This window comes from Aphelocoma coerulescens, chromosome 3 (assembly GCF_041296385.1).
Source record: "Aphelocoma coerulescens isolate FSJ_1873_10779 chromosome 3, UR_Acoe_1.0, whole genome shotgun sequence".
Taxonomy (NCBI): Eukaryota; Metazoa; Chordata; class Aves; order Passeriformes; family Corvidae; genus Aphelocoma; species Aphelocoma coerulescens.
This window is the reverse complement of record NC_091016.1, coordinates 70,428,892-70,449,886: the sequence shown is the minus strand read 5'-3', so window position 1 is coordinate 70,449,886 and position 20,995 is coordinate 70,428,892. Positions and strand designations below refer to the sequence as shown.

General features: G+C 36.4%; 1 protein-coding gene across 5 annotated transcripts in view; it reads left to right on the top strand.

Moving 5' to 3' along the window:
* The window catches only part of LAMA2 (laminin subunit alpha 2), a 343,741-nt gene that overhangs the window by 73,647 nt on the left and 249,099 nt on the right, over positions 1-20,995 (top strand). For all 5 annotated transcript variants that reach the window (XM_069010799.1, XM_069010798.1, XM_069010800.1 and 2 more), the window contains exons 2-3: positions 8,731-8,901; positions 12,989-13,101. In XM_069010799.1, the coding sequence (XP_068866900.1) occupies positions 8,731-8,901; positions 12,989-13,101 (284 nt within the window). The remainder of the gene's footprint in view (positions 1-8,730; positions 8,902-12,988; positions 13,102-20,995) is intronic.

Below are 20,995 nucleotides of genomic sequence, written 5' to 3'. Positions count from 1 at the left end.
TTTGGTTTCATGAAGTTAGACTGAGTTTGGATTTTTTTTTGTCAGTTAGATGATAATGAATAGATGGATGAGTTTTATTAGCCTCCATAAGATGCCTTTTGTTGCCTCTTGTAGAAGAAGACAGCATACGTTTCAGTCTTTCTGTTTAAGCTGACACTATTGAAGACTCAAGGGCACAGTAACTAATTCTGACTTTTCTGTGTGGTTTCAATAGCCATTGATTTTGAAGTTATTGCAAAAGTAGTAATATGCTTCATATTCTTTAGTGTCCAAGACAATGCATAGCAGAGCTGTTTTTCATAAAGCAAAAAATTTGTCAAGACAAAAAAGTCATCAGTAAATTGCATCTGGAGACTCTGATTTTCCCAGGCTCTATCCTACCTTTAAGAAATTATGATTTAGTTTTTTTTCCTTTTTTTCATGCTTGTTTTTTTCTTTTGTCCTTCAGTGATGGGATAGACAAATCATACAGATCTATGTCTCATCCTCTGTTTGTAAATGAGAGAAGTGCATGAGTGTGTGTCTTCTTAATATGGAGACCCTGGTATTCAGTCATGGGAACGGAACAAAAATGGACATTTTTAGCCATGGCCTGCAGTTTGGGGAAATTGTAAATGGATGTGTGCTATCTAAGAACAGAACATGTGATTTGGGAGAATTCCTGTTTGCAGAACACTGTTGTCTCTCAGAGGTTGTTTCACTTTTTCTTGTTAGGCCTGCTTGGCTGCCCAGGACCATACTACTGCATTGCAAAGGTTTTAATGAAGATCATGTGGTTAAAAAATAAAAGGAAATAACTGTAAAGAGTGCACTGCTGCTTGCTTCTTCATGCATAGTGTCCCCTTTCTACAGATAAGGTATTTGTATAACTGGGATTTTGCCCTTCAAAATTTTTGCCAGAATACAGATGGAATACATTTGAAAATCAGTGGGTGTCTGACTCAGGCTGGGCATGTAAATCCCTTTGAAAATGAGATGTCCATTAAGCCTTTGTGCTTTGGATTTTTTATTCAGTGGGAGTTCTGCCATGGATGTCAAGGAGACAGGTTTTCACCTGTGTCTTTCCTGTTCTGCTTTGCAAAACAGCCTTTGTGACAGCTCTGGGAAAGAAAGGAAATTCATTACAAAGCAAGGAGGATGCTTATATATTGCATACAATAGAATATTGGGGTAAGCCAGTAGCAATTTTTTCACTCAGTCTTCAATCTGTAAAACTGACCAAGTTTTGCTTGTAAAACTGACCAAGTTAAAAATCAGCAAAGTCCCTACAGATTTTCAATGCTCTCAGCTGTGGAGAGGCAAAGTAGTATTACTTAGATAATCAGTATGTCCTCCTTCAGCTGTGTCTGTTACTTAGTACGTATTATAGTTAGCTTTGCTATCAAGCTTCTTCAGGTCAGTGTTTCATACTCTGCCTTTGTGTTGAAGATAAATATGCAGGAGAGTGTATGTAATATTGCTTATAATGCATAGAGAAAATCACCTCTAAGGAAAAGCAAGCCATCTCTAGCACCAAACATCAAATCTATTTTTCTACTTCCTTTGGAAGGAAAAAAGGCTGACTACTGAACAGTACTGTGCACAGTGATTTGGGGCAACTGACATAAATGGGTACTGAAACATTTTTTTTCCATTTTGTTTTCCTCTGGACAAATGGTCCTGGTGTCAATTTTTTTTTCAGTCTGTGTGCTCTGTTGTGTCTGGACAGCTATTTCTTCAAATTGGGTTTATTTTCTAGTTGTATAAAAGTATTCGTCTGCATTGTGGATAGAATGCATTAAGTTATTCCCTGTCGTGCACAGCTGGAAGCAATTCAGTGCTGCAACATTTTGTTTTGTTTTGTCCCAGTTTTTTCTCCCCACTGTGTTCCCACAGCCAAGCATAGCTCTGCACTGCAGCAGACAAGTCTCTCTTTTTCCAGTGACACTTCTTAGAACATCAGAAATTGACATATTCTCTTTTGTCTTTTTAGTACAAATTCAGTGGCAAACAGCTCTGCTTGACTGCATGAACATTTCAAAGTGCTCTATAGACGAGGAAGATTGGCTTGAAAAGTTAGACATATTTAGGCAGGCTGTTTTGTTTACTTCTTTGAAGAGACTAGGGATATTTTGAGAAGATTGAAGGAAGTATGCAGTGCCAAATACTGGTCTGTTTAGAAGGGAGAAGAGGAATATGCAGGTCTTAACAGAGCTTTATTTGAAGGAGAAAAACATTTTCTCTGTTCTAATGCTTTAATAAGACACAAAGAAATCCCAGAGCTGGTAAACCAAAGTTTGTCTTCTATCTTGGAAGTACTTTAAAAAACCTATTAAAAATCAATACTGATTTTTTAAAGTTAACATTTTGTTTGTATGTGCAGGCACTGCAATTATTTATATTAATTTTACCCTGGGTAAAATGAGATGCTGATCTTATCGCTGTGTAATCAAATAACAATATAGACTTTAAATAATACTGAATGCAAATTTTAGTATGCCAATAATTTTCTGTCAAAAAGAAGGGTTACAGGCTCTATGAGTATCTATGCAGTGGTCTTTCTTCCAGCTTTCTTCTTTCTTCCCAGTCTCCCCTACTCAGAGTTCCTTCCTTCATCTCCATGCAAAGATCTCTGCTGCTGTCTTCCATCTCCTATCAACCACCTGTGGTGGTTCCTTCTTTTTCATTTAAGATGTCTGCTGTTTCCTCCATGCAGTAGCAGAAGTCTAACAGAGGTTATAGTCTTGGTCTTGGTTCCTTGCTTGTGTTTCTGTTGTAGTGCTGCAGTGTAATTCTAGTGAAACTTTTCCCACCAGTTGCTCTGTAGGTGTGGGATGGTGATGTGATTGTAATGGGATTTACAGTTCTCCGTGGATTATGTGAAGGGAAAGAAAGAAAAATGTGTCAGCAGTGGTGAACGGTAGGAACACTAATGTCAAGGTAATTATTTTGTTTACATTCATATCTGTCTCCTGTAGCCCTCCTTTGCTGTAGCTGCTTCTTGATAAATTTTAGAAGTGTGTTACTCCAGTGACTATCCCCACTTCATAATGAACCTGTAATCACCATTCGGCAGCTGGAGATGCAGTTAATATCTTTGATTTCCCTCTAGAATCCCTCCATCCTCTCTCAGCTGGGGAAATCAACTCGGTGGGCTCTGAAGGTCAACCAAACAGTGCTGTTTCAAAGGGGAGTGAGAATGAGACTGAATTCAGCAGCTGACAGGCTTTATGAAAATGTCTTGTACCTGCTACTTGTGTAGCTCATCTGCTTCTGCTGATCTCCACTATTGCAGTAAAGCATGTGGAAAATCTGTCAGTTTGGCAGGGAAGTAGGTAATAGGGCATGACAAAACAGGGCAGGGTGCCAGGCATCAGATTGGTAGGTTTTATTCCACTGATACTCATGGAGCTTATATGAGCTGAAGGTTGGTGGGAAGTCATGAAAAGTAGATAAAAGAAAACACATGAAGCTGGTCTGTTTTTTTTTACTTTATGCAGTGAAATAAGGAAAACATAAGAAAATTAATTAGGTAACGCTGCTTTGCAGAAAACTTCAAGGAAATTGCCAGGCTCAAGAGAATGTTCTACAGAGATTCTATAGAATAAGATCCATTCTATAGAATAAATAGCCATTGAGGAGTCCTCTATGGGTGCAAGGTAATAATGGGAAATAGTATAGAGGAAAACGGCTGCTGAAAGAATTGAATATTGGCAAAAATATTGCAGTTTCATTCGCAATACCACACAAAATTAAGGTTATAGTTCCTGTTCCATTTTGGATGAACCTTTATGTTGGGGTGTATATGCTACCAGCCTTAGTAAGAAAAAACTAAAGATATCTATCAGTGGCAATATTGAGGAAAAATGTGAAAGAGTACAGTGAAGTCTCCCTGGGTAAACCCCTGCAACAGCTAGTGATTCAGGGATGTTCTGAACTGACAACTGAACCCAAGCCATTCATGTTCAGCAGCTCCAGATGAACCCTTGTTCTGTGTATTAATCTAATCGGGTTTTAATCCATTCTTGCCTTTGGAATAAAGATATTTTATTACATAATTTATTCATCAATTCTAGAATTTAATTGCTATCACACTGAAAGGCAGTTCCATTTATAAACAGGAATAAAGTCCCAATCAGTGAAGAAAACTCCTGTCTGATAAGCTGACTATGCATCTTCAATTTGTGGTAGAAGAATAGCTAAACTTACCATTTTCACTCCAATGATTTACTCACTAAAGCCATTTATGATTTTGTATGCAGTAACATAATTTTATACATTTCCCCATCAGTTTGTTTTCCAGTAGAAAACTCATAGCCTATTTATATCTACATTCAGAAGCTGTTCCGCAGCTGTGATCTTGTCACTTTTTTTTTTTTAATTTTTAGCTCCACCATATCCTTTTGGAGATGAGAGGTAAGGAAAACCATACAGTATTTGAGTAATCAGTACAGATGGATTCATGCAATAATGTAATGACACTTTTTTCTATTCCTTGAGTTAATATTTTCACTGAAATATCAATAATAACTCTTTCAGGACTGCTAATAGCTAGTGCAGAGGCAATCATGTTTTCCCCCTGTGTATTAATTTCCATTCCTTGATTTCAGATACCATTTTACTGCCTAGACAAACCATTCTGTGAAATTCTTTCTACCACTCTGTGGTCTGTACTTATTTTAATTTTCCTGTTTAATTTTTATCATCAATAAGCAGTCATCTTACTTTTTATCCTCTTTTCTAAGTTACTTATGTAGCTGTTGGAGCAAAATAGGATTCAGCAAAGATTGCTGTGGTTTTCCACTGCTATTCTCCATTTTTCATTCTGACCTCATGAGAGGTCATTCCTTCATATGTTACGATGGCTTACATCCTTTAATGGCCTTTGTGGAATCTTGTGAAAGTCTGTTTGCTAGTCTGAATGTGTTGAACTCAGTGAATCACTGACGTGCTTGCCAGTGTCTCCAGAGAATTTTAGTATTGATAAGGGATGACTCATGAGGCATCTGCAAAAAAAACCACAGGTCCCAAGCAGCCACTATTTTTATCTTTAAGATGGGTGTGCTATGATCCAGGACCCATTATAAAAAACTATAATGTGGTTGGTACCTTGATACCACACCTACTTAACTAGAACAGTGGCTGTGTAAAACTTGAGTACATAGGAGCCTGTAGGCAAGAGAATACTGCTGATTTGCTGCTTTTCCTTTTTTCTGTTGAAAATACATGCTAAACTTGCCATCTCTAATTCTCTGGTGACTTGAGGAGCATGCTTGATTACTTGTGCATTGTACACAACTTTAAATAATTTGATTAATTTCTGTGTTATTTGCCTTATAGTTTAATCACCTCTCAACCCTAAACAAACTTACTATTGGGTTTCCATGCTCTAAAATCTTCATTGGATGTGTTCCATGCTTAAAAACCAAAATGCAAAGCGGAAAGATGACCATGCCCATTTCACAGGGAGAATATGATACTCTTTTTCTCTTCACACAGCAGCAGTCCTTTGAAAACCAGAAATTGAACCCAAGTTGCTAAAAGCACTACCTAATTAAAAGCCAGTATTTCCCACCTATTTCCTCCATGTAGTTGTTAGAATTCTGTTATTTTTTAACAGATATAAATGAATGCTAATATGTTTCTTGCCAGTGACACAAAGGAGGGAAAAGATTGATGTAGCTGGCAGCAGTTGAAAGGAGTAGAATTTTTCTGCTTGCACTTGAGTTACACTAAATAGTGATAATGTGTTTGTGACTCAGAGGCATTTTATCCAGTCTTTGCACTGGAGCAAATGTTTAAAAAAGGCGTTTGGCAATAAAGAAGAACAGCTCTTTGTCATTTTAGCAGAACATATTTTTGGAAGTGTTTGATTGGAGGATGCCCATAGAATTCAAGGTGGGATTGATGACAACAAACTTTAAAAATAATGGGGAAATTGAATTGATGATGTGGAAAACTAGTACATCAGTTTTAAAATATTTCTTGTGTATGATTATTGTAATGAAAACAAGGCAGAAAAAATTACCTGTACTATCTAGAGATCTCTTGCTATTTTTCCTGGGGATTTATGATTGGAAGATGAATTTCTAAGATGTGAATCTCAGAAAATGTGACCATATATTAGCATCATAAACATACACATTTTTATTTCATATTCAAAAGGCCTAGCTAAAAGTTTTAAGACAATGGTTTCATCTTCTGTATTGCTAGAATGTCGTGCCTCTGTTGTGAAAATATATATATATATATGTAACTTCTAGAAATCAATATGAATAATACTGCTTTCTCCATTCTATCAGGCTTGCACATAGAATGTTCTTTTAAAGCAAAGCCTTATTTTGGACTGCACTAAGGAATATTATAGAATCATAGAATATCTTGAGTTGGAAGAGACCCATAAGGCCTATTGAGCCCAACTCCCTGCTCCCTGGAAATAAAGATTATTCAAAAAAGTTCAAATATGTAGTTGTTAATTATAACTTGTTAAAACCCTGGGAGTGAGGAATTAGTCAACAGCAAAGGTGAAGTGCTGGCTGTAATGGGCATCTTCTGCTCTCTGCCTGCCACTCTGAGCCTGTGGAGAATTCAGTGTGGAGTACCTCTGTGAGGAACTGGCATCTTGACGTGGGCTCTTCAGGGAAACACCCAATACTTGTTTTGTTGCCTGTGTTTGTACAAGGCTCTCTTGGTAGCTTTGCCCTAAGCTGCTCTGCACATTAAAGAGGTGACCCAAGGGTGAAGTTATATTCTAATAAATGAGTTTAAGTATTCTTCATTTATTTACCTATCTTACATTTAAATTTTGTGTTAAAACTTAGAACAAGGTATGATTTGTGATAGACATAGAATAGGTAATATTTTTATAGCTGTGTGAATCTGGAGGCTTTTTGGTTACTCTCTTACAGCTCATTTTTGAAGGATTTATTCTCCTGATGCCATGTACTGCAATTCTTGGCATGTAGGATCATTCTATCCTTTGTACAAGGTTCACTTTTGAGGGCTTAAAATACTTAGCTCCAAACCAAATGCCAGACTCTTTGTTAACAGTAAATGATTAGTGGCTTCTACACTATTAACTTTGTACAGCCTAAAAAGAGAATAATGAGGCTGTCAGTCAACGTAGGAAGTTCCACAGCTATTAATTCGTCTTCTCTGCTAATGCTTATACAGATTTTTACCATTTGGTCCCATCACAGAAGGCAGAAAATATCACTGAGTGCAGTGAATAAAAATACATGAACAACTGTATAGATTTTAAAGTGTCATGAAAATGAGCTTTAATCTATACAGAAGGAGCAATCTACATGATCAATGAAGTCTCAAGTATTGATTGACTCTACAAATTGGACGGGCTACTAACTAATTGGCTCTCTTGCTCAAGCAGTGTATTTACACATGGTTTTAAAGTGAGTGTGAGAGTCACTAACTCACAATGTCAAAGGACAGCTGTACCATGACCAGCCACGCTTGGTAATTAAATGGCACACAGGTTAATTGCAGAGACAAGCAGGAGACTGCTATTAAAGGACTGAAAGGAGTCAGTTGAAGAGTGTTGTCCATTTGTAGAGGACAAAAAGAAATGCCATTATAAAGGGAGTTTTATCAGAGTACAGTAATGACCAATTCAGTTTTTATTAAAGGCTTACTTTAAGGTTATAGTAGTATAATAGAGTTGGAAGTTGAATGAATTGCAAGAGTGAGTTTTGGGCCAGTCGAAATTGTCATAAAATTAATCTAAAAATGATCCCATGCATCCATACAGCAGCCTTTTTTTTGTTTAGTTGATTGGTTTAGGTTGGGGTTTTTTGGTTTAACCTGTAGCCATGGCAAATTTGCTTTTGAAGGTGCAAAACTGATTGATTTAATGTGAGGGGCAGTAATGTATGCATTCAACACAGTCTATCAGTTTGTCTCCATGGATCAATTTTATTACAGCTCAAAGGTTTTGATCAGTACTTAGTGGGAAGGAGAGTAACCCACCTTAATGAATGTTCTTCATATGGTTTATAATCTTTATAGCTTACTGCTACATATAACTTGGCTCAGCAGAGCACTCAGATGTGCTTAAATGCTGTGCTGAATGAGAATTATAATACATCACTCAGCATGTGCACCTGGAAAAATAACAATAGTACTACCATAAAAGATATGATGTCGTATATGTTATTTTCTTCTTGAGGAAAGGGAAACATGACATATGCTATTCATGTGTCTGGATGAATTACCCAGCTGCTCTGATGACAAAGGTGTCTGTGAGGTCCTAAGCAGAACAGTAATACAGTGTAAAGCAAGTGCTGCAGTCTGTGAAGGAAAAGCTTTTCCATGGAGGTGTAAGCAGAAAAAGAATGATAAAGAATTTTCATGGGTACTTTGTGTACAATGTTGCTGTGGCCAACTGGGTAGGAACACAAGGTTTGATTGTGAAAAATAAAATTTTATGATGCTTTGTATGTTTCTGTACTTTCTCCTTTGGCATCCTGCTGTTGTTCATGATATAACCAGAAGGTACCAATTTGAATTTTGGAAGAATGGGGAGAAACCCATCAGTATATAATGGCTTTATTCTGATGTCTGAATTCTGGATGCACATCCAAAGATTTTCTTTATTACTTCCATAGCTGTTGTAAATGAAGGCTTTTGTTTTAGTGTTGTAACAGGTGTTACATTAATTCATGATTATTCTGCTAAATTCACCTTGGTTTTGCCTCTATTGCTTTTGTTCATGTTTTTATTTTATTTTGTTTGCAGGACTGTTTCCTGCAGTGCTGAACCTGGCTAGTAATGCTCTCATCACAACCAATGCTACCTGTGGAGAAAAGGGGCGGGAAATGTACTGCAAACTCGTTGAACATGTACCTGGACAGCCTGCAAGGAACCCTCAGTGCCGCATTTGTGATCAAAGGAGCAGGCTCCAACATCGTATGTGTGCCATTTTCGTTTTGTTCCGAAGGGTGTAGGTACTCAGGGAGCAAAACAGTAGTTCACCAGCCCAGTTCCTGTGAAATGTGTGTCTCTTTTTAAATCAGGTTAACCATCTCTTCCAAAGGTATTTCAAAATCTGTATCTGATATGGATACTCCTCCCACAGAACTTTCTGATTCAGGTACTGAGAAGCAGAGCACCTGAATTCAGATTTTGAAATATTAAGTATCTACAGCTGTTGCTGAATTATTTTGATATACACTAACTGTGAATAAAATACAGATAACTGACTTTTACCTGCATGCCTACATGTGGAATTTGAACATTTTGGCCAATCTAAGCAATATCTGAAATTCCAGTAAATTCAGTTTCACCGAGCCAGAAAAAATAAGATAAAGTAATGGAGCACTGCTTGGTTTAATGCTTAGTTTTTCATATTAAAATTGATTTTTGCTAACACTGCTTTCTTAAAGATTACCTGGAAGCAAAATCAGTTTTCAAGTATGAATTTGTTATCATCTACTTCAGACATGGCTGTTTCTGGTAGTTGGGAAGATGAGAACTAAGAAAATTTTTTAGTCAAGTTGTGCAAGTTTAATTTCGTGTAACCTTGCAGTGAAAGACATGAACAGTTTTAACATTATTAGATTTTCATATTGGCACTGTAGATTGTAGAGGGTGTAGGGATACTTCAGACAGCTTTTAATGGAATAGGTAAAATGTTGGAAGAAGCACAGACACAGAAGCATGAAGACATTTTATTTTTCCAATTGTGTCCCATAAAACTTAGATACATTTATACCTCATGACATTTAAGCATGTGCTTAAAACCACAGGATAAAAGAAAAAAAGAAAAGGATGACATTTAATCTGTCTGCTAGTTCTGGACAGGATGAGCTATCTGCGGCTGTAGCTTTCCAGACAGAAGCTTGTTTGGATGCTCCTTAGAAACTTCCTCCCATAGCCACAATTTCTTGTGTGGCTCACTCATTATATCACTCAAAACAAAGTGTTTTTCTAATAGCTAATCTGCATCTCCTTGCAGAAATTCATGTTACCTATTTCCTGAGTTCAGTCAATACAAGAAATGGATTATTCTCTTTTTCTTTAAAAAAATATTTTAATTAATTGAGTGTTGATGGTATTGATCTATCTAGTTTCTACACTAAACTGTCTCTTTTCTTTCCTTCTCCTCATAGGTTTTATCTTCTAGAACTCTAACTGCATGAGTTGCAGTTCTCTGAATTCTCTTTAGAGGCTTTCATATTTATAAAAATTCACCTGAGCTCTTACTAGCACTACACAGAGATCCAGGTTTGCTTCAGAATAAGCATATGCTCCTGTTCACATGTTTTACTTTGATATTTCTGCTTTCTAATGGTGAAACACCGCTGAGAGGACAGTTAGTTGTCATTTGCAAACCTCAGATGCTTTCTTTTCCTGCTGAATTGCTCCTCATCTTATATTTGCGAAGCTGTTTATAATTGTCCCAGTGTAGACTACTTAACTTATCTGAAGACAGTTACAACCATTTTTTTTTCCAGATTGTTTTCCAAGTTTCAATGTCTTTTTTAACTGCAGAAAATGCCACCTTCTGAGGGAAGGTCATATGATTCTTTAGCAATAGATACATCCAATTACCTTATAGCAGTGTGTTCCACTCAGAGAAGAATTCAGTTTTTGGAAGCATTCTGACTGGCAGAGAGACTTTCCTATTTTATAGGTGGAAATTTAGAGACACATGCATATTACACAATTTTTTTTTCCTATATGAAGTTTGCTTAATTCAAAAATCAAACCTAAACTGGAGATACTGCTTTGTCTATGATGCCAGACATTGTACACTAATGTATGGGTATACACACAGACCCATACATGTGTGTATCCAAAAAACCCATCAGAATGATTTATATCTATGTTTCTCCTTGTTTCTACACTCTTCTGAACTTGCATCTGCCCAACTTCATAATATCTGGTCTTTTGTTGTCAATCATACCTCATTTTAAGGTCTTTAAATGTTCATTTGGCAAAGGGAAGTGCCTTGTTTAAACAGAGATGGCTTGTTAATACGAGAACCATGTAATATAACCAGACTTTAAAGGATCCCCCTGGAATGTGTCAGTCTGGAGTGCCTCCCCTTAATTACTGTAGTAGGAAATGAACACAAATTCCCTGGTTAATCACATGTGAGTCCAAATTAAAGTGCACAGTTTGATGGGCTCACTCTCTAAGTTCTCCCTCTTGCCATCCATCAGGGAGATTGGTCCTTGAACTGCATTGGCAATCCAGTCCTTTTTACAAATATTGTATTTTCCCCCTTTACCTTTTAAATAAGCAAAACATGCCAGCAATTAATCAATTTTCAAATTAATTATGATTAAACTTTCATAATGGTGATTATAGTTAATTGTTGATTCATCTCCCAATCCTCCTTCTGATGATTTACCTTTATATCAATTTCGTCTGAAGAGACTTAGATCAAAATTTCCAATTGGACAGCTTCTGTCACAATCACCAAGGAGCCCTGGATTTGATTTACAGCTGATTTTTGCTACCACTCAGTTAAAGCCAAAATTTGAGAAAATGATTGGAACTGTGGTACTGTAAAGCATAGGGTGTGCTTTGCTTTTCTCTTCAACATAAAGATAAAGCTACTAATAGCTTTATAGGTTGTAGTACCAGAATTCTAACTTGCAAATGTTGCTGCCCACTAATGCCATTGAATAATCTAATAATTAAATGAAATTTTTGGCATTTTCAATACTGAGGATTTATGCCTTCACTCACTCCCACAAATCACTTGAATTGTATCTTTAAATATGTTCCGGCATTCTGACTTCCCTTCATGAGCTAGGACTCCTGTTCTCCACAGGTGGTTGATATATCAAAAAAACAGAGATACAAAGACTATCAATCTCACTGGTTGATTAAAGTAATAATTAAAATAATAAGTAAAATAATCAGTTCATAAATTAATTATTTGCAATTCTAGGCCCAGCAAGTAATGAATCATATTCCAGTTTTATACCAAGAAAACCTGACAGTTTAGAAAGTCATCCTTAATAAGAGGGATAAGGTTTTCTCCTAATTCATGTTCTTGCAAACAGAACTTGCATAGAAGAAACTTACTATATTTGGATTTTCTTTGGGTTGTTTTCCTCATAGTGTACAGGCTTGCTGTAGACAAGTAGGGACTTCAAAATATAGATCCTTATACTTTTTAAAATTGTGGTTTTGTTATTCTCCATTACATACAGGAGAGAAACACAAATTGACCACAAAAAATAACCTGGAAATGTTGAGAGTGATTTTTTTCAGTCTAAGTAACATTAAAGTACTAAGTAAGCAAACTTTGATAATGTAGAAGATCTTGAAATTAAGGAAAAATTCCATTCTGTAAATAAATTCATATCCTTCTTATTTAGGATTCATTTGGGATACTGCAGCAGAGTCCATATAGACATGAAAAATAATGCATCTTGGACTCTGATACAGATTATAACCAAACAAACCTCCTTTATATACATGTATGTGAGTCAGAAAATTTTCCACTTGAGGGATATATTCTGTAATGATTTCTGAATCATTTCCTCTGTAATGATTTCTGAATTATTTCCTGAATTATTTCCATGTGTGCTTAGAAATGTCTTAGAAATGCCAGTACCAGTATTACTTTAATCTCCACTTTCATTGCACACCCTATCTCAGGTTTCTGATTTGTTGTTTCTGTTGCAACATTCGATGACTTCGCAGTACTTGAAACTTTGGAAGAGTGTCGGAAGAGTTTGCTTGATTTAAATGCCCACATTTTCTGTAGCATCAGGAGAGCCTTCTGCAGTTAGATGTTCTGAATGATCTTCTTGTGATCCTAACCAAAGTTAAAGAAATAACATTAGATCAGTATTCCAGTAATAATAAGCATGACTGATGCCCCTAGAGTACAAGAAAAATTAATTTATTCTTTTTTCTTTTAGAAGTCCTGCCTCATTAGTTCTGTAATTGTCTTAAAATCTACCTTTCAGATCTAAAAATAATTAAATCTTGTAATAGTTTTGAAATTTATTTGTTTCTGCTGTTCTAACAGAACGACACCCAATAACAAATGCAATTGATGGCAAGAACAGTTGGTGGCAAAGCCCTAGTATCCAGAATGGAATTGAGTATCATTATGTGACCATTACATTGGACCTCCAACAGGTACACTTCTGTTTTTTTGTTTCTGGGCTTGCTTTCTTGCATGGTAGATCACCTGGATTATCTTAAATTTTGCTCTGTGTTGCTTTCCTATATGAAGACATGCCCAGTTTCTCCCGTAGTTTCCTGTTGTTTGTATGGATATGACTGACCTATTCATTGTAACATAATGTGCCAAATAATAAATTGTTATTTCATACATATTTTTATGAAGTCATGCAGTTGTAAGTATCTTTTATTTGTGAAGCTGAAGTACTTGGAGGACAGTGGTTTTTATACCTGGAAGAGCCTTTGAATCCTGGATGTGCTATTAGCATTCTGGCTTTGGAGCCCTCATTGTTAATGGCAGAAACAATCCTACATCTGTGGTTTTGGCCTTATATATGCAAAAGTATTCAATGTGCGTTTCTCTTTCAAACAGGAGAGCTAAAACTTCTTATAGAAATTTGAGAGTAGGATCCTGTGCATTAAAGAGGTATGGGGTTTTTTTTAACATGTCTTTTAAATTTTCAGAGATATTAACTGGTTTGCTTTTACAGCAAGGAATTGTGCCTCTTGTTGGTTGTAGTCTGTTAATATGCAAGTAGCCCTTAGGCATTAGAACTAAATTCCCATCCTTGTTTTTCATCACCCTAGTGATTTTAGTTGTGTGGTTGTTTAGGTCAGGTCTTCTGAACTAGGGCTCTGCAACTTCTGTTTTTTCCCCTGCTATTTCATTATCTAGATTATCATAAGAAATGACCAGATTTGTGAAGTTCTGGAAGTTTTAAGTTTTGTTATGTGCTAAAAGCTAGCAACTAAAGGATCAGTGAGGATACTGGAGAAAAAGTATGGGTTGTTCTAATGTGTTTAAAAGGCCTCTGCATGTGCCAGCTGACAGCAGTCTGAGAATGCTGCACTGTGTGTGGTGTGGGTTTGAGGGGGTTTTGTTACTATTTTTTTTAAGTGAGACAAGGATCAAGTCTGACCCTGTTTGTTTCCCATGTTCTATTACTAATTGTTCAAAGGAAACTTGGCAGTCCTTCTGCTGCTCTAAAGCTGATACCTTCTCTTAAGCCCATTCATTTCTTACTGGCTGGAATAGAAGCAGTGTTGAGGTTTCTGTGGATGTCAGAGAGGTGGGCTAAGACCCTGTGTCACTAATGCTATCTGGCACACCCTTTATGATCTGAGTAACCCATGTAGTTAGGAATGCATGCAATTTTACTCTCCACTGTACGTGAACAGAACAAGTATTGTTCCCCAAAATGTAGTAAAAGGTCTGCTGCGATTTGCATGGCTTTTAGACTGCTCAGTAAGCAGTAAGAGTTGTTTGGGTCTTGAGAAGTATTAGGAGTTTTTGTTGGCTTATCCAGGAATTTTGTAGTTAGAGCATTATAGACTATTAAAGTAACTGGCAGAATATGAAATTTCTCTTTCAGCTATTGTTTTGTGTAGTAGTCACTATGAATGGTGAAAGTCACCAGATATCTCTGCGACCTCACTTGAAAGAAATTCCATTCTTTACCTTTGCATTTTAGGAGATTCAGTAATTGCTATGTTTGTGTTGATGAATTCTTGCTTTAAGTATAAAAATGCTTAACTTCCTTTTGTGAGATAGAAATAACAAATGGGAAATCCACAGGTAATGGACTGAAAATTGCAGGAATGCATTAGTTTTTATGTTATTACTGGTAATTATGATAGTACATGGAATGCTTTTAGCAGTCTTAATTTCATGAAAAAATCAGGAAAATGATTACAATTTACTCATTTATATAATGCTTGGCCTTTTGGGACAGTGACTGTTTTTCTTTACTTTGTTGTGCAGGGAAGCCTGCCATACATCATAAAAATGATGTATACTATTTAGCAATAGCTAATAAACTAGAAGAAGGAAAATATACTTAATATTTGTAATTATGTTTATACTTAAGTTTGTTAGAACAAACCAAAATATTATCAGTCCTGTTGGGAAAAATGTAGTATTTTTTCTTGTTTTCTCTCAGCACTTGAGGTTTGCCTTAATACTTATAAAGAGCTTTTATCTATCATGGAGGCTAGGTTTCTAATTCACTGAAGTACACTTGAAATTTGTACCCCATCTATTAATAAAATATGAGTTGAAAACTGGAGCTATTTGGTTGTGAGCATCTTCGATAATTTCCTCTTAACCCTTCACTTTTCCCCACTTTTTAGCCATTATAACAATCCTCATCTATATCACAAAAAAATTATGGAACTCCTTTCATACCTGTAAATGTGAGATTATTTTTTACAGTGCTTTTCATGCAGAAAGTGCATAGGAGGTCAAAAATATAGATTCATTTGGGGGTTTCTCGCACAAATTTAAATGGAGTTTAGAGTGACAGGTTCAGCTGCCTTGGTAGGAGATTGGAAGGGGGGTGGTTCACAGATGTGTGAGGTACCAAGAGAAGAGCTGTCTGCTGTTCTGCAGCTCTTAGTCCTGATGGTTAGAGAGGGTCTGTCTCCTCTGCCTTAAGAGTGTTGGGCAGTTCAAGTGCAACAGAGGTAATTCAGGTCCAGTGAGTGCAACGTTTAGCAGGACTAAAAATAGGCCTTCTCTTCAAGGATTTCAGAGCACGGAGTTGGCAAAACAGAAGTGTGTAGACTTCCAGGGAGAACAGATTCCCTGTACTAGTGCTATTCCCAAATCCTCAATTGGTCTAATTTCACAGTGATGTGGAAGATTGGTAGAGTATCTTTAAAGAAAATTGGCAAATTCACAGGAAAACCAGTTGGCAGTTTGAGGTGAAGTGGTCAGCCCATCTGTTTCTGATTTCTGCACACATCAGGGCACTTTTATTAACAAATTCCCAGCTGCTCTAGGGAGCAAGGACATTGGCTATATCCTTGATACTGCTCAGATACTTGTGCCAGGAGCATATCTATGTGGATTTAGACTTTTTTGCTATGCACTTCATATTTTTTAAATGATGCTGGAATATTTTATGGGAACTGTAGATGTGTGTAACTCAGGTGGACCCAGAGTTAATGTTCTGGCAGAAATTCCTGGAATTAATAACTATGTCTTAATTGCCTGAGACTGCGGAGGATCAGTTCAGTGTTCAGGTGATGCCTTCCAGGCGTACATATCTGAAGAAAAAGAAAGTAATGGACACTCCACAGAGCCTTGTAAGCTGCAAGAGCAAGAATAACTGATTAAGCTATGTAGCTATTTCTCTCTAAAACACTTGCACTTCATCAGTTTTAAGTTCCCTAAGCTCTGATACATCCAGCTCTTCCACCTTATCTTTTCATCCTGTCCCCTACCCTTCTCCTGTAGGAAGGGAGGAAGGAGTTTAAAAGATTGTGTTCTGACTCTATGTAGAAATCACTGCAGTCACCATCCCTTCCAAAGGCAGTCTAAAAACACCTGTTACAGGAATGATGTCATACAGCAAACTGGTGGCAGAGACCCATGAATTAACTAAGTCTGCATCCCTGTCTAATTAATTTTTTTTCTTAAAGACGAAGTAACCAGGCTTTTGAGTCTTGACCATTTCAAAGTTGTTGCATGATTTTTGGATTCTGGAACAATCTCCCTGTTGTCTGGTTTCAAATAACTGGTGGAACCCATTGTTTGGATGTTTGTCTATACAGTTGAATCCCACAATTAGGTCTAGTTCAACTAATCCTTTTAGTATTGACTGAAGGTAATCTTACAGCCGTAAGGAAATAGGAGGTAGATTGGATGATAAGGTATTGCACAACATTGCTTCTTTTAATGCATAATTGTATTTTTTAATTTTAATTTATGACAGTTGACCAGACAGTGGTTAAGGAATCAGAATGTGTTGAGCAACAAAGCCATTTTAAATGGCCTTTTCACATTAGCTGCATAGTCATATAGGGATATGGAGATATGCATATCACTAGGAGATACTTGGTTTTAATGTTGTATTTTCTCTTCCCTGGAATACCAAATACATTTTGCATCTGGGAAAAAAAAAATACGCTAGATTTTGGTTGAATAAGTTCTGATACCAAATATCAGAAGAGCTAAAGGAATGAAGAGGAAGTTAACGATATTGTTTAGTCTTGGGATGTAAGAACCAGTTTAGTAAAATGAAGTGCCACTTGGTCTTCATGTTTCAAATTTGTATATATGTGCAAATATTTTGTTTAGGTGTTCAATTAATATTTTCCTTCTCTCTTCTACCAATAATTATGGGCTTAAAATGTTTTCTAAACTGCTTTTATAAAGGTAAGGCTTAAAGCTTCTCTTCATCCCCAAGCCAGAAAGTAGTTTAGCAGAAATTTAGTCCACACTTGGACTATTCTCCAACAGATGACAGTCGGTTTTGTCCATCTTCAAAAATGTTTGTCTCTACAGAGAAAAAAGTGAACAAACCCAAAGTCTGTTGAGACTATCACACTGCAATTCCCTGATTGCCGCTCCTCCCTGCACTGGTGAAAGGGAGATGCTTCTGTACTTCTTGTTCTGGCACTGGCACTTGTGTTGCCATGCAGGAAACCAGATGTACCTTGATACTGAAAACTATGTCTTGCCTTGTTTTTTGGGGTTCTGTTTCTGCCAGATCAATTTTCTGATTTGGCTTGCCTGTGTGAGGTTTTAATGCCAGCATGGGGGAGGAGGCAGGAATGTACTTCTGGAGGCAGTGGGGAAATAGTTCCACCTCTCTCCGGAATAGCTGGCACTCTGTGTTCGTTTCAACATTTTAAACCTCAAAGTGAGCTACAGTCCAAGCCTGCAACATAGAGCTGTCATCATCAATATTTGTTTTTGTTATTTCTTGCACAAGAATCATTTGGTTTTGAAGTTATGTAAACATTTGAGAATTCAGAAAACAAATTATCTCAAAAAAAAAAAGTCTTTAAGTCCAGTTTTGTGCCTCAGCTACACCTAAGTGGTGAGGAACTGTTGAAGTGACAGCCCAAAAGAGATGCAACTAAAACCATGAACGTGACTGTTGAATCAATTAAAAAAGAAAAAGAAATGAGATGTTCTGTTTTAATAAAGTCCACAGCCAGCTTTTAGACAAGTATGTTAGTTGTAATACTCAGTATTTTTTAATTTCTTTTTTTCATTACCTTCATAGGCTTGAATCTTAGCATTTTAGTGATTCTCTTAAGTTCCTTAGTTTTACAATTTGCTAGTAATGAACTAACTAGATATGTATAGGATGAAAAAAAGTGTAATTTATCTTTCTGATATTCTTTTAAATTATTATTATTTACTTTTTAATTATTTTACATGATTAATTAGTATTTCATTTTTAAATCTTTTTAAAGATTATTGGAACTTGAAGTTAGCTTATAATGACAGCATTTGAAAAACTCAGAAAAACAAGAAAGAAATTGCATATAAATATACCAGTAAGGATTTATAGCAAACATACCTAGAAAACAATTATTTGTTATCATGAAAAAAACAGAATGTTAGTAAATATTTTGACATTACAGTAAACATTTTTAAGAACTACCTGTTTTACATACTATTAGCAAATTTACTTTAGATTATGTAGCTTTCCACCTGGATTTCCATTTGTGGGAAAGAGAGAATATGTGCCCACTAGTAAGTAACAGATGTTACCCAAGGCTCCCTTCTTGTCTCAGAATAAAGTTTTCCCCATTGATATCACTCAGACAAAAGCCTAAGGAAAACCAAGTGATATTTTTCCTCAGTTAAGGGTCAAGAGTGCATGTCTATGCCAGCCATAATTCCAGAAGAGGCTGCTGCATTAAGCTTCTAAGTGTTCTAACAAACCAGTGTTAGTGAAGATGCTCAAGCTGACTTTCCCACAGCATTAAAAAACAAGAAAGTTTTTCATGAGTGGTTAAATAGTACATGAAGGGAGTAGTCTCCAATGCGTTCTGAAACGTGGAGAAGCCATTATTGTACTGAAAGATGAGTTGTAATACCCACCATACGAAGTGCTGTAAGCTAGGTCGAGGGTTGTATTAAAAATAAATATCCACAGAATTATTTTTTGCCCAAATTTTTTATGCTCCCTACTAAATCAGACCATAAATTTACTGCTTTGTGGTTAGTCAGAAAGATTTCTAAGTGAGCAAATCCTTTCAGCTTCAGTTCATAATACACGCTAACAATGCTTTTGTACAGTGTTGAGAATTTATTGTTTTCTTTCTGAGGTTAGTTGCCTTATATTTTCTGTGGATGACTGTAATACATATACACACCACTTTTCTAGTTTTGACTTTAAGCAAGAGAGCTATTCACCTTTGAGTCCAGTGACACATACATACTGACATGAATATGAGGTTGTCTTCTGATTTTGTACTGTTAGAAGTTTTGGTTCTAAAGAAAATTGTGGAGGCTGGGAGAACTGTGATGTGACAAGAAAGGGTTTCATTGGATTCTCAGTCTTGAGCAGATTTTGTTATTGATATTGAAGAAATATGTTGTCTTTAAATAGTTTATGATTAATAAGAAGCTTACTTGAAAAATGAGCTTTGCAGCTGATGATGGTTGTGAAATAGGGCTTCTTTTGTGATAGGCACATTAAAATGCATGGACTTGGTATGAGTATGTGAGAGCTGGTGAGAGGACACTGCGTGGAAGCATAGCTTCACTCTGAGTACTCTCAATGCTACTGAGCATCAGTTCTTGGGGGAAAAAAAAAAAAAAAAAAGGGAATTTTTTGTTTTGTGTTTTAAGCACCAAAACAGAGGAACAACCATTTCTGTCCTCCCCTCTTGTCTAGGTTTTAAGAAGAAGGGTGGGTTTGAATGTTGGCATTTTCATCAATTTCCCTTTTCTCAAAATAGTCTTTATTCATTAAAAGAAGTGATTAGCTTTAGGAAATAAATTGCCTTTTGCTATTATTTGAAAGTACTGTGAAAAGAGATCATTAACTTCAGTCTTCAGTTCTGGTATAGACCAGGCTAATGATGAGCAGCAAAAATAGTCAATAGAAAGCAGCTATTCTTTTTGAGGCCTTCACAAACAGCTGAACAGTTAATAATGGAGAAAACCAACAGAGAAAATTACAAAAAAAAGAGTTGACATTGACAGAAACTTTACAGGTTCTGACTCCTTCCATTTGGCTTAATGTGTCTCAGATATTCAACAGCTGGACAACTTGAGTACTTTACAGTTTGACATTGTATAAAGTGCACTCTTTTAGTAGACTTTCCTTTTTTTTTTTGTTTAATGGCATCTTTACTTATAACATGAGTAAAAATTGAGAAGTATTAGTATAATGTATTTTTTGTCATGGAGAAGAAAGTGTTCTTAGAAGAACATGCGCCTCTCCAGCAGTTACAGATGGGGACGGGAGAAAGCTGAGCTTATTCTAAGTTCAGATATTTTTATAGTTTTTTTAAAATGCATGTTCTGCATTAACTGAATGGGACTGAGCATTGAACAAAAGAGAATTTTTGCCTAATTAGAAAAGATGAATTTCTAACTGAAATGGTTTGGAGACATCCACCTTAGGGCTTTTCAAGGTTTGCTATGATAAAATCTTTCTCAGTTTTTCCCATGAAGCGCTGTGGACATCTTAACTTACATGACATTTCTAGCTGCAACTTTTTGTAGTTACAGTTTCTCTGGACAGATGATGCCCTGCTAGAATTGCTTGCAACGCTGGGGAAAAAAAAAAAAAAATCTATGTTGGAATCAAGTGTGTGTTTCTTTCAGCCCAAATTCCCCATCTGGTAGCAGCGTTTCAGTTGGAAGTAGCTCAGATGAACAGGAGCGACATTGTCATTAAAGGCAAACTGCAGCATGGTGGGGAGGTGTTCAGCTCTCTAAGCTGATATTAGTGGAATCCTGCTAAGCACATTTTTTTTTTCCACCCATGCCAACATTTTCAATTACAGAATTTCTAACTGTGAGCAGAATATTTGAAACCATGGCCACCGTCTCTCAGGACAGTGATAGAAAAAATACATGCTAGATGGCCATTGA